At 43.9% G+C, this 13,775-nt stretch overlaps 3 protein-coding genes across 3 annotated transcripts; 2 read left to right on the top strand and 1 right to left on the bottom strand.

Moving 5' to 3' along the window:
* Window positions 1-7,361: 7,361 nt before the first annotated feature.
* PHALS_01883 (amino acid auxin permease family) lies at window positions 7,362-8,543 on the bottom strand (the record flags this gene model as incomplete). The annotated part of the gene is made up of 1 exon (XM_024716360.1): window positions 7,362-8,543. The coding sequence occupies one exon, from the start codon at window positions 8,541-8,543 to the stop codon at window positions 7,362-7,364; it is 1,182 nt and encodes a 393-aa protein (XP_024581966.1).
* Window positions 8,542-9,050, top strand: PHALS_14823 (uncharacterized protein). Its single transcript, XM_024716359.2, has one exon. The coding sequence runs from the start codon at window positions 8,665-8,667 to the stop codon at window positions 8,923-8,925; it is 261 nt and encodes an 86-aa protein (XP_024581965.1). The 5' UTR covers window positions 8,542-8,664; the 3' UTR covers window positions 8,926-9,050.
* A 1,952-nt stretch (window positions 9,051-11,002) lies between these two features.
* PHALS_14825 (uncharacterized protein) lies at window positions 11,003-12,432 on the top strand. The gene has a single exon (XM_036407085.1). It carries the CDS (start codon window positions 11,668-11,670, stop codon window positions 11,848-11,850), a length of 183 nt encoding a protein of 60 aa, XP_036263345.1. The 5' UTR covers window positions 11,003-11,667; the 3' UTR covers window positions 11,851-12,432.
* The last annotated feature ends 1,343 nt before the right edge of the window (window positions 12,433-13,775 follow it).

Raw genomic sequence — 13,775 nt, 5'->3', positions numbered from 1 at the left:
TCTGAATTGAAGCAATTGCCTCGCCTGTGCCATAAACATTAATGTGTGTACTTTGGTGCATCATGTTGGTTCTATATGTCTCATCTCTGGTTGGTACACATCCGGATCTGGCAGCAATTCTGGGAATCCTTAGTCAGTTTTTGGATGATCCATGCCCAACGCACTGTCAAGCTTTTTATCAAGTCTTTTGAAATTTCAAGAGACGATATAATGTGGCAAAAAAATTTCGAGCCAGCAGCACACATGAACTAGTGGGATCTACAGAAGCAGATCGGGCTGAAGATGCGAAGACAAGAAGAAGCACAAGCTACGCAGTCATGATGCTTGGTAATACGATGGGCTGAAGAAGCAAGAATGAGCGCACAGTAGCTTTGTCGCGAACAGAAGCTGAAACACGGCTTTCTCAGAAGCGGCGAAAGAAGCGGTGTGGATCAAGACGGTGCTTATTAACACCATTATACATCTCGACACTCAAAAAGCTGGCAAGAGTCATGGCCAACGCAATTGCTACAACTGAGCTTCGTATTTGTCGAGAAAAGCTCAACTTTAGGCAACATAGACAGTCGAACTGAGTGGGAGTGTTGCTAAGAAAGCTTATCGACTACCTGACGCTAACCGGTAATTTACGATTGCTACAGGTAAGAATGAAAGCGCATCACGTGACTCCGCAAAAGTTGATAACACATTTGACGATAGTGCTTAGACTGATTGCATGATTAAGATGAAATGCGGCTCTTTGATTGTCAAAATCAATCGAAGCGAGCCTTGTAGCAGAAGAAGATGCAAAAACCACCTTTAGGCTTAGAGTTGTCATCATTACGTTGCTACGGTGCTGCCGTTCACATTGCACAAAAAACTTTTTGACTCTGAGATTCCGCGCTGACAAGTACTTAAATGTTCAGAAAGTAAATTCGTGCGCTTTCATCAAGACCAAAATCGTGAGCCTCTACGGAAACTACTTATCAATTTTAATTTTTAATTTCAAGAAAAAATTAGTAAGGATATATGTAAACTGATCTAATGCTAAATATACGTCATACGTTTGATTCGTAAAACTTTCTTTTTTTCTGATGTAAGGTTAGCAGCCCAAGTATACCACATACTCCTCCAACGCTACCCGCCGAAGATAAAGGCACAGAGCTCGTAAGTCGAAAAGAGTTATGAGCTCCAAGACAGTGAGTGCCTCTTCCTCAAGGATTTAATGAGTATATAGATATTTTTAGATGAGGGCGGAGAGGCTGGGTATGGGAAAAGATGGGTTATTACATTCGTTCTCATCATCATCTAGGCAATACGACAAAAGTTTCGTCAAGCGCAATTTTGTAAAGGGTTGTTTTGCGATCTGAGAAGAGTGACGAGAGCGGACATACAATGCATTTAATAAAGTTTAGTAGAGAGTAGAAAGTAAGCAAACATTCTGGTGCAGTTGCTGCCTAAAAGCGGATACTTTTGTGAGTGTTTCAATCTACAAAATACGCGAAAATCCCAGTGTGGTCTACATTTTAGTGGAGGGAGTGCAACGGAGTAGTTACTGAAGTCTTGTTTATTTATCCCAACGAAATTATTAGCAATTACAAAAGAAATGCATACAGTTATACGACTTTACAGTGCATGTCGGTGTACGCTTGGATATTACATAAATACAAAAGTATATGGAGATGATGACCCTCCGAAAAAAGTCACGACTTTGATCAGCTTGTCGGAGACAGGCTGGACCTAAATCACAAAGCATAGCTTGCTGTACTGTAAGCGCTACCCAACTCTTGACCAAATTTTCATGCCGTGTTTACATTTTGAAACCGTCCGAACTTGCTCACCGCGCTGGTGTGAAGCTTTTACGCGCCTATGCATGCGGCTTTCACTCACAACAAGATCAAAATGAGCGTAAAATGTAGCTTCGCGACCGCTTCTAAACGTACAAGAAATCAATTTTTAGGAGATCAACTTGTGGATAGATAAGCAGTAGCAAGAATAATCCGTTCATCTCATGAGAGATGTACCCTGGGTCCAAGAAGCTAATTTAAATGCCGATGCTTTCGTCGCCATTTCGCGCACTGTGTCAGAGAAACACACCGCCTTATCTGTGTCCTTACAAGTCCGCTTCAGCAAAGCGAACGTATGCAGAGAGCCTTGTATTTTGCAAGCATCATGAACGAGAAGGAGGTCGATGTGGCAATCCAAAACCTTTTCTTTTTGCTGGTTACCTCTTTGCTCGTCTCCATGTGACTGCTGAAACAGCTACCGACAAACGGTCCTATGTACAACAAAGTCTGTAGCGATCCACTAGAGAGAAATACGCTTACGACGGGTTACCCCTGTCGTTTTCTCATGAAGATAATGGTATAGGGTTTGCCAGGTCGTAAGTGACCACCTCACAATCTTGAAGAAGTGGAGTCTCCACTCCCCAAAATGTGTTAAATGAGAGTATCTGCCTCATGTGTGTGACCAGGCACTAAAAATGGCGCTTGAACTTTCGATGGTCTACCATATGATCCACGTGAATGTGGGCTTCCCGTTTCTCAACAAACATTGCCAGTGGCGATCAACAGTTGTGGCGGCACACACCGTTCTCCTTGAATCTTGGTGTGCATCCAGGATTGAGATAAGCCAGATCCAGAACGCGTTCTTTATCTTCATCATGGCTTGACGACCGCTGCGAATTTATTCCTCTGTCGTTGCTTTGTGGCAGAGAGCTTGAAGTATGGTGAAAATGCTGCCCAGTGCTATTCGGATCCGACTTGATTGTATGAGCGGGTTAGTCGCATGACTTCAGTAGCCGCGTTATATACAGGAGGGATTGCAATTCTTTGGGATGCTAAGTGTATAACTCAATCTCATCTTCGTGATGATCGTTTTTTGACCGATATAATGCGGTAGCAATGTAGTCTTAGAGATGATAGACACTGCATGCAGAGGTTGGTTGATGGTGTTACCAGAACCTTTTTGTCCATTTTGCCTGCCTCTAGCATAGACGTGTTGCTGTTGTATAACCAATAGCGTACACGCATATTCGTAAAAATCACGATGATGGCATTACTAGACGAGTCGTTTAAAATATAAAATGTGACCATACTGTAGACTGCCAGTATCTGCTCGAGCTGTCAGGCTGATAAAATGTGCCGCCGCATGCGTCAAGAACTTGATCTATTTATACATATTAAACGCGTGCATTTGTGCTTACCCATTAATACGTGGTTGGTCACTAATACACAGCTTCACCGAGCAGTAAATATCTTCTTGTAGGAGGCGGCCATCCAAAGACTTTTCATGTGCCTAACACAGTATTCTCTACTTGTGGTCCTCGTCATGTGGCATCACTACACGCTTGGTGTCATTTGGTAAGTACTGCGTTACTTCAAGTCTTGAGTTGGGCATAACAGCACATACGTATATCGGCAGTTTTTTAGGAACGCGACATTATGTTTTAGAATGCTTTGCTTTCAAAGCATTTATCAGCGCGACACATGCGTTCGACCGTACACTGTACGTATCACCTCATCAGCTGGTGACGGCACGACGAACTTGCGATAGTTCACTGTCAGAGTAACGCGAAAGCGCATTCACCACCACGTGAAGTGTACCCAGCCCTTGCCTTACCTCGAAGGTGTACTCGACAAAGTCGAACGACAATCTTGTCATTCTTCGTGAGAGCTATGGTGAAAACATCGCTGTGCACAACACCGCACAAGCTGTATCGCTGACTAAAGGTTTTGGTCCAAACTAGTGTATCCCGAAATTGGCGAAAATCATCAAATCATCGCAAGAATTTAATTGTCGTAAGCATGGTAATTCTTTTTGACGCTCCAAACTGGCAAGACTTTATCGCAATCATACAATCATGCCCATTGACCTCTCGTAAAAGCTAAGTTTCGCTTATGGCAAAGACTTGAGGTCATGTACGACATTAATATGCTGATCCGGCTTTAAAAGCGCCAAAAACGATTTACGTATATGACAGTTTGTCTCCCACTTCGACTTCCGCATCCCAACATCATTTAACATACTTTTGGTAAGGGGTCGTGTCATGTCGGCAATTATGATACTGTATTTTTGCAAGTACTTGGTCTCGCCTCTTTCTCAAGCCCTTTTGGGACAGCGACACTCGCCAAACTACAATCACCTTTACTGTTGCACACCCTTCTTTCTAATAAAATGTTAGGCGGGAATGTTGTCGGCACCTAAGAATATTCTTCATTTGCTAATAGCTTTTTCAAGCGCAGATATTCGAGCAAGTATTTACCGTTGATTTCTACATCCAACTTCCGTGTTCTGCGCGACTAAGGATGAGTGCATAGCCGCAATATAACCTGAATAGCTGTGTCATCGAACGGTTGGACGTTCCTGACGCAGCAGATAGTCACTGTGGCATACCCATCCACTCCCAGAGGATCACGTTTGAGGACCCACCGAAATGAGAGCAATATTATTGTCCTCTCATCATAGATTGATAAAAGCCATCAACTTGGCGAAATGCACTAAACAAAGAGCAGCCGTTCCTGTTGCTCGACAGCACATTTGGAGATTGCATCGGAATTGTGGATGCATTAGACTTATTGAAAGTATGCATAATTTGCAAATTGCCGCTCGCCTTCAAATGCAAAAATTGACGTTCAGTGTGTCCCCTCATACAAAACCCGCTTAATCTCTGCAGCGAAGAATGCATCAATCATATCACACTATTTCTATGGTAAGGGCCATTACCTTATGACACAATTTCTGGTTTCGGACACTAGGTCATTTTTATGACGCACTTCTAGATTCGTCATCAGCATGCGTGGTGACTCGCTTTTCATCCAAGTGTGATGTTTCATCAACAAAGGAAAATAAGGATCCAATGGATTCTTGGGTAGAAATTCCAAATTCTTCGTATCAATGCTAGGCGAGTGTCTTCAAGAATGGATTCATCCATTGACAGAAGACGATATAAGCTCCTCCTGCGGCACAAAGTTCGCCGTTTTGGTCTTTCATTTTTTTCCGCGATCCCCGAAAATAAATGAAGGACTACCCTGATCATTCTATTTGCGCGTGAATTACCAGTGGGCTTTTCCGCTCTGCGGTAAACGGTTGTGCTGCCTCAACAGTACCATCACAGCACAGCCAAGATGAATATCTTCCCTTATCTTCAGCGCTTGGTCCTTATACTTGCAGCTTATAGTCACCCTTAAGCTCTGTGGTGTATTAAAATTTTTATTAGTTGAGAGTCACGCAGTGATGGGCTACAAACCCGCCTCTTCTGGTAACACAATTGCATCTAGTGCGGGGTCGAAGCTGCAATACCTTTCATGCGGGATATGTGAGTGATTGCAAAGGAATGGAATTGCTACGTGCCTCATTCAGCGTTCAGGAGACAAAAGCGGCAGTAAGCCGCGGTATTCGGATAGTCTAAAGTGATAGTTTATTGCGACCTTCGGAGTTTATATGGTGACATGAAGGGCGATGGTCTCCAGAGTGTATTTTTTGGCGGGAAAGTGGAATATAGGCGTGAGCTGCTCCTTTGTCATGTGTGGTGAGGAGCGGAAATAAATGGGTGTCGCAGCTACCGCGAGCGGCTCGTGGCCTTCCAGTCACGCCATAACTACAATGAGACCGTATATCAAATCTAGGTCCAGTACTCGACATTTCACTCTGTCAGAGACATCAAACCTCACTTGAAGAATAACTGTTACCTTCGACATTCTCACTAGTGTTCCTATCGCAAGGCGCACGGATTTCATATGTCTCCGAGTACTGTCAACTGTTTTCTGAAGGCACACGTCTTACGTAATTGCACGACTCTCTTAAATATTTCAGACTTTCTACAATTTCCTGAGCCTGAAAACACTGATATCTAGAACAAATAACGCTTGCCTGTAAGATTCAACTCTTAGAGAGAGTCGCACATGTTGCGGTCGAGCCCCGTTAACCACAACCTCCATGATATAACCCATTTCTCTCCAGTAGACATTAAGCGGCATATTGAGACTCGAAGCCTCGTTGCGCCGCCCTTAAGTGGAAGCCTTCCACGTCAGGGCGAACGGGGCAGGCAAGGTTAAAATACTTTCTCTCACGGCGAATTAAGCGTCTCCGAGTACTCGGCAGTTAAGATACTCGAATCCTCTAAGAATAAGTGAAGTCCATCGCGTTTGACGCGGTGGCCGATCCTACCCTATCCAGAGTTCGCGGCATGGAAGTTGTACCCCGCATTAAGTGCGATGCCTATCTTCTGTGAAAAGATTGTTCTGACGTGAATATCCTTCTTCAATTTTCAAAAATTGCCAATGCCTCTTTTAACGAGTAATGTCCGTTAGTGTCCATTATCGTGCGGTCTCTTAGCTTGGGCATCACAAGCGCGACTTGCTGTCAATCCGTTAGAAGTATGGTTGAATCCTTGACCATCTTAATTTTCCCAAGTCAGGAGGTAAGATTTAATCAGTCTCGGTTCTTAAGACTTACATGTTCAACATCAGCGGCTTCGCGGTGATAACCATCTAGTTTCAACTGGCTCGGTTGGTGCGCTCCTGGATCTGCCTCGCGATTAGAGCGCGAGATGGATTCCAAGTGCTGCCAAGTGAGCTGATATTGCCATAAATTTTGCACATAGAAAGCTTTGACACTCAGAATCTACATTAAGCTACGCACGGAGGTTGTGCACTCCTTCCAGGAGTGGATTCGAGAGTCTCTACCGTAACTTTGTGTCGAGATAGCTCTGCACGTATCCAAGAGATAAATTAACCTTAGGTTCACACTAAATATATACTCTTACTGTCAAACTGTCTTTATTTTCTGACATTTCGCTAGCAGCCTAGGTAGACCACGAACCCTTCTTTTCCAGGTACTACATATTGATGAATGTCATTTTTTTGGTATCCAGAATTACACCAAATTGTAATATGGATCTCTTACAAATGTTGTATTGTTTGTACTGGGCTGTTTTATATATAATTGAATCAAATGTTTAAGGGATCCATACACAGGATTACTCTTACCATCTGGGCGTTTAATCTTCAAATTCAATTGCTTGGACACACAACACCTTTTTGATCGTTGTAAGTGTACAATCCCCTCGAATAATTGGCTCGCATATCTGAGAGTCCTGACTTTTTCGTCGTCGTACCTTTATAGTATAATATTGGAGACAATGGTTGGCAGCATGCGCTTAATATTCTATATCGGAATGTATTCTTTTTGCGCAAAACACTTTTATCACTAGTTCAGTTAAGGGGTCACCATCAGGGGATCCGGGATTTCAAGATGTCGTGCAGCAGACACAACACTTCGTTATTTCATCAAAGGTAAGCTATTTAATGATACACCGCATTACGATTTTAAATTTGTTTAGACGTATTACATTTTAGGAGAAACGCACATTAGTACCGTAAACTTTAAGCCGTTTGGTTGAAGTATACAATGTCCTGAAATTCGGCCTCACAGTACGGAAACAGCGCATCCGAGTCGCCTGGCGCGAACAAGTTTTTGCCGGCTGTAAATGTCGAGTATAACCCCAACCCAGTACAAACGACAACGATAGCGCCGGCACCAAATTTTTCATACATCGGAACGATATTCCATGTCTTGGTAAGGTAGAAGACAGTGGGCAAAACGATACAATTGGCTGTGATAGCCGATGCACCCACAAAGTCGACAAAATCCGAGAAATGGTCCTTGAACAAAATCGACATCACCACGAGCACGACAATAATTGTAAGACGAAGCACTATGTATTTGATCGCATTGGCACCGCGATACTCAGCAGCCTCGAGATCGTGGTCGTTCTTGATTTCTCCAGTTAGAGGAAAGACAGACGTTCGCGAACGGTGACTGGATGCCACGGATCCATCCATCGCCTTTTGAAGGTCCGCAAGCGTGGCAGATTCCTGGTAACCCGTACCGTTTTCGATATCTGTCGACGATCTCTGGTGCATACCTAAGACCAGGCGCTCAGCGATATAGAAAGCCGGATTGATGAGTACAGAAAAGGCGATAGTAACATGTATCTGCATCGCTAGGTACGCTAAGACAACAGTGCCCCACTTCGGAGCGAAGCCCAGTGTAGTAAGACCAGTCGTATCGTCTGGATAGATGACGTATAATAAATTTCCCGACACTTGGCATCCAACTGATAAATATGGCACCAGTCCAAGAATGAGCAGCAAACATGTAACAGCAGTCATAGTGACGACTACCACGCGAGGCATACGGGTAGGGTCACTATGCTGACGCTGTACATCCGACAAAACAATGCCAGCACCAAAGCCCATGGCGAGACTGCCGAACGCGCCAACAATTTGAGAGATACTAAGCTCAGGCGTTGGCACGGACGGGTGATCTCGCATACCGTGAACTACAATCGCAACGCCAAAGAAATCTGCAACAATAGTTCCCATAGTACCAGCGAACGCTGCACCAGCACCCTCCTTTAAAGTTGGAACAAGGGCTAGTGGAAGTACTGTAATCGTCATCAAAATGATCCAGGTTGTAGTATCCCAGGCACCTGGAAACAGACCATCGAGCAGGCCACCACCGAGTACTAAAAACACACAGGGCATAAGCAAGCATGAACCCATTTGCGAGGTGATGCACAGCCAGCGACCGCCTCTCCCCATGCACCATTCACCGAGGTCGCTAAATGTGTTGACTGAGCTGGGGGCGAGTAGAAGAACTTTAGACATGACAACTGAAGCGTAGATGTTGGCGAAAGCCATAAAAGTAATGGCTGTTAAGCCCAAGGTCGGTCCTGCGCGAGCGAAATTTGCTGGCATACTTAGTGTGCCTACCCCGAACATACAGCAAAAGAGGCTGAAGGAGCATTTGGCATCTTCGAGTGTGAAAATTGGTTGCTTGGTCATGAATCTCGAAAAGTTCGTCAGGGTGCTTGTGAATCAGCTAAATTTTGAAGTGAGCTATGGTTGCGCTGGAATAATTGCCATAACCAAACTAGGAGCGTAGCACGGCCGACTAGCCCTACATTGAGAGGCATGAATGCTCGAATCAGGCTTGGATCCGGTGCAGAACTAGTATACGGATGTCCAAGAGGTGTAAAGACCTGCCAGCATATCAATACTTTATGTTGGATTTTGTACACAGTTTGAAATTTTTCAATTAAAAAACTGATACTTAATATAAATGTACAATTTGTCCAACTTCAAAACAAAAAAGAGTGAGAAATCTGATGACAGCTACATTAGTAACAACAAGAGACAGCAGTAAAGAAGTCTAGTTGTTTCTTTACTAGATCAGCATCACTTTTTCTACCCTCAGCACTGTCAAGTTATTTAATAGCCAATCACGCACACGTGTGCTCCTAATTTTGATACAAACCACTTAAAAAAAAGAAATTTTATATACCTAGGTCTCAGACGCTGCTGACACCTTCTGTCATGTGATCGCAACATTGGGCCGACCACTATCTGTTATATCCACTATTTACATGTTCAATAGATCATACATTCAATCCATTGAAGTGATATGATATTTGACTACCGCAAGCTGAATGAACGCATCGCAGCTATATTTTTCAGTGTCAGTTAGCAATGAGGCTAATGCCGTGTCATGGCAACAGTGTCGTATTGCAATTTAAGGTACACGTATCACAAATTCATTTCATTCGCACCCATGCACTACGAAACGGGCCCGAACGATTTAATACCACCATCCATAATACAAATCTCGTCGTGTCTGCACAATGGCAGGAAGAAGTTGGCCTTTTAATAAATAGATTTTTCTGACCTGGCAACGAGTTAACTTGTGCTCGTTTATTTAATAATTCGGAGTATACCACGTGGGATGGTCGAATCGTTTTTAGGAGAGTCTTCTCATCAGAGCTTCACTATCAACCTTTTTGAAAAAAACTGTTTGTTTGTAGAATTACTGCTCTCAATTTTTTTCTACATCTTCTGGGATGTTTCTTATATGCCAGCGTGGAGGACGAAACTTGCTATATAATTTTACTCGTTAATTGTGCATTCAAACTCTTAGACTGACTCTGACTCTATTCAAACTCAACTTCAACGAAACTCGGTTGAAGATTTTGATCACAAACTGATGAAGGTTTTCGCGTTTGCACTTTGACTTTGCAATTCAAAAAGTGTGGCACATTGTTAAAAACCACTTCGATGAAGAAGATGTATGGACAGTGAGCGACGCTCATGCCATCCTGGCCTTATGAGACTGTTGCCGAATTTAAAAGTTGTGTGACACCTGATTTTGAGGCAACACCATGTGTAAATGGGTCGTACATCTTAAGTTCAGGACGAGCGGGAATGCGGTTACTTTAAACCAATTACAAGCCTGGGGATCAAGTAGGCAGGGGCCATTTAGACGATCTTAAGTGTAGCGCATCGCAAAATCATGTTCTATTGGCGAACTGTGTTGGTTCTTGGCTGTAGAGGAGCGATAGGTGATGAGTCGATCAAGAGTCATTCTTGATTCTTCAAAAACCAATGCAGGTCTTCAGTATGTGAGATCGACTATGACATCGTAAATATTGTAAGGGTAGATGAGTTATAAAGATCTGCACAACTGAACGATGATATTTGAGCCAACTTTGTTTCATCATGTTAATGCTACGTTGTTGTCTCAATTAAGGTAGTAAATTTGTGTTATCCAGTACACTGGCGTGAAGCTGGCATCGATACCGCATTCTACAGCTTATACCAAGTTCCTCAAAAGCGCGAGCAGTGCATTCTTGCAAGCTCAAGGTGATGACAAACACTTTCAATTTTGATAATTATTGCATGCAGCCCTGCTTCAAGAACTTGCGACTTGATTAGCATAATTATCAAATACTGATGTGGTTGAATGACTTCGACTTCTGCGTGATGATACTGATAGCCGATTTGATCTTCTGCATCAACACTCGATTCGATGATTACCATATTGTCGACGACAAACTATTATTTGCTGCAAGCGTCAGTACTTTTCTGGTTGACAGAGAAAAGCTTGCCGTTCTAATTTGCTAATCTAGACAAATGCCGAAGTATAGAAAGCGCTTGAATATTGACAGACGGGAAAATAGATTAATTTGCGGCGATTCATTTATGTATTTTGTGATTGTGCGGATCTGCGTGATACACTTTCTACTAGTAAGCCAATCACTTCATAAACTTGTACCTGCTTTCCCAAGCACGTACGAATATTCCGCCTGAGACTTTTAGCATAGCAATTCTTGCATACCCACATTGCTTGTTTATAACACAGTGACACGTTAATTAGCTTCCTGATAAAGCCGTCCTATTCAGAAACTTGCTATTCCACTAGCAAATCTGCGTGATTACATATTGGAAACCTTTTACCTGCTTGAAACAAGCGAACGATAGGTCTTATCATTGACAATATAGCTTTGCTGTTGCGCAATTGGCAAGGAAGGGCGGTTGAGAACGCTAAATAAACTGCAAGGAGGTGGCGCCAGCGATATAGTAAAAACAAGAAGTCGGATCAAATAAGACAGGTTTTCCTAGCATCGTATTGGTGTCTCCCCAAATCCCAGAAGGTCGGAATTAAATGCATCAGTGGAAAATTTTATGGGCTTGCTGTTTGACCCCATCAGATAAATACGCTGTTGCCGCTGTCAGTAATTGCGGCATGTATGACACTTACGGTGTTACTTTACACCTTGTATACTTTTTCTTCTATGTAGCAAAAGAATACAACGATACATCAGTAAATACGTCATAGCAGACTAGTATTATCATGCATAATGTTCAGGTTTTGACGACTGGCTCCAACACCAAACTACATGTCAGAACTGCCAGCAAAGCGGCTGTCGCACATCTTGCACTCGTATTGTCCGCGTTCACCAACGAGGTTCACAGGCTGTCTCTAGGCCACCAACCTTTCAAGTACCAAGTACTATACACTTTCCCAGCGTTATGACTAAAATTAAGCTTTTCCCACAGTATAAATGTTTTACCATTACGACAAGAAAATTCTATCTTTCTCATTGTATGTGGCTTGTACCCCACGTGCCCCACCGATCCTCTCTTTTCACAGTACGGCCACTTCAAATTCGTCCCTAGTACTCATAACAAAACTTTATCTTGGTCATTCAATATTATTTCTGATCTTTGCTCCAGAACCGGTGGAATCCAGAGTAATGTGTGTACGCCAAAATACGATACGTATCCCGCAACCACCCCATCAAAACCGAAACCACACTGGGGTCTTAGACATAAAGTCTTGTTCCGAGGCAGCGTACTGTCAGTGAAAGAGCAGCAAGTGCAGGCCAAATTCTCCTTTAACTACGATAGTGTTTTTTACAAAGATCCATCACACGGGGTTTTCTGTTTTATCTGTTACTTTAGAAGCATGGCTCGATCAGACTTCAAGACCGCTGACAGACGTCCTGAAGGCATAAAACGTTACGAAGGCAAAATGCTCGATAATGAAAATAGCCAAAATGATATACAGACTCCAGACACACCACTTAAGCTTTCTTAGAAAACGACACGATCATTGCAGCGGGGGCTTCCGTAGCTCTTTCGCTTAGAGGACGCTAAGATATGGTCGGTTTCCTTCGTTCTACACTTAGATTCAGTACGAGTGTGGCGGTTTGTAATCCGCTTACTCCAAAAGTAACAACAACCCTAACCCAATGCAAATAAACTCTTTCGTTCGAAATATAACCTGTTTTTTTTGTTTATTTGCGGCGAACAGCCTACATCTCAGTATATAGGTTTTCCATAGTTAGATAGTAAAGTCTAATTAAAATGCGTGACTACTGGCAGTCCAGACACGTACTGACTTCTTCTTAGGGTGTGGCCACACCATTGTGTGTTTGCACCGACTTGTGTAACCCACATCCTTGTATGGTCATACCATCTTGCGTGATCCACCCATTCATACCAGGGTACGTGTAACCATGTTAGATTACCCCCATCAAAATTGTGAGCGCCCACAATTCACATTCGAGTGTCGCCTCATACGAGGCTCGCGTATCTAAGATACCTCTGCATACCCAGGGACTTCTGCGCGCATTATCTGCACAACGAGCCCTGTGTCTAGAACAAGAAAGACACCCAGTCTTGCTGGTTCCGAGAGCGCCCGCAAGCGGAACCCTTCCTCGGTTCGAGCTTGCCAAACTCAAGGAGCCTCGCCGACTTCCTTCGTATTGTTGCCTTGTGACGTAGCGTTTAATCCATCACGTACCCGCGAGCGCTGTGATCGCTCGTACAGATAACAGCACCTCAGGGCCATCGATTGAGCTCAGCTCACGGCCCTTTGGCTTCCCTGGCTATTGCAGAGAAGAGTGAGGTGTACGACGTCCTAAATCGTCATGAACCCTTTGATCATTAGCGTCCACGACGTTTGGGTAGTCTTGTTGAAGTGGCACCTCAAACTCCCATGAATTCTTGAAATTGGGGTATCCCCGCCACTTCACACGATACAGGGGTTGACTCTGGCAACATCGTCGACCCACAAGACGTTCCACGTGATACTGGGCATCACCGCTCTCGTCGAGAAGAGTCAGCGGCGGACAATGGTGTATTGGTCGATTGAGCAGACAAGAGCGTTGCTTCGTGCCACGGTGGAGCATCTGGCACCTTTGGAGATGGTGATGGTCGCACTCCGTGCTCACTGGACCTGTTCCTGGGTATTCGAGTACCTGGAGTGCCGCTTCGGCGCTAACGTTTCCGCGTTTTTCTGCGCCGGAATCCGATACGGCTTGAGCAGGCCCACATAAAACGTCACGTGTGTGCGCATTCGTTTCGGAAGGTTTTGCGTATACACAAGGCCCCGCGTGGCCACAACCTTAAAAGGTCCGATAAACCGTGGGCGGAGCTTCATCTTAAAAGACATCA

Source organism: Plasmopara halstedii (genome assembly GCF_900000015.1).
Source record: "Plasmopara halstedii genome assembly, contig: Scaffold_1617, whole genome shotgun sequence".
NCBI lineage: Eukaryota > Oomycota > Peronosporomycetes > Peronosporales > Peronosporaceae > Plasmopara > Plasmopara halstedii.
This window is presented reverse-complemented; position numbering and strand designations above follow the sequence as displayed.

Coding starts and splice junctions, on each gene's coding strand:
- PHALS_14823 (XM_024716359.2), top strand. CDS start 8,665: ATGTTGGCGAAAGCCATAAAAGTAATGGCTGTTAAGCCCAAGGTCGGT.
- PHALS_14825 (XM_036407085.1), top strand. CDS start 11,668: ATGCATAATGTTCAGGTTTTGACGACTGGCTCCAACACCAAACTACAT.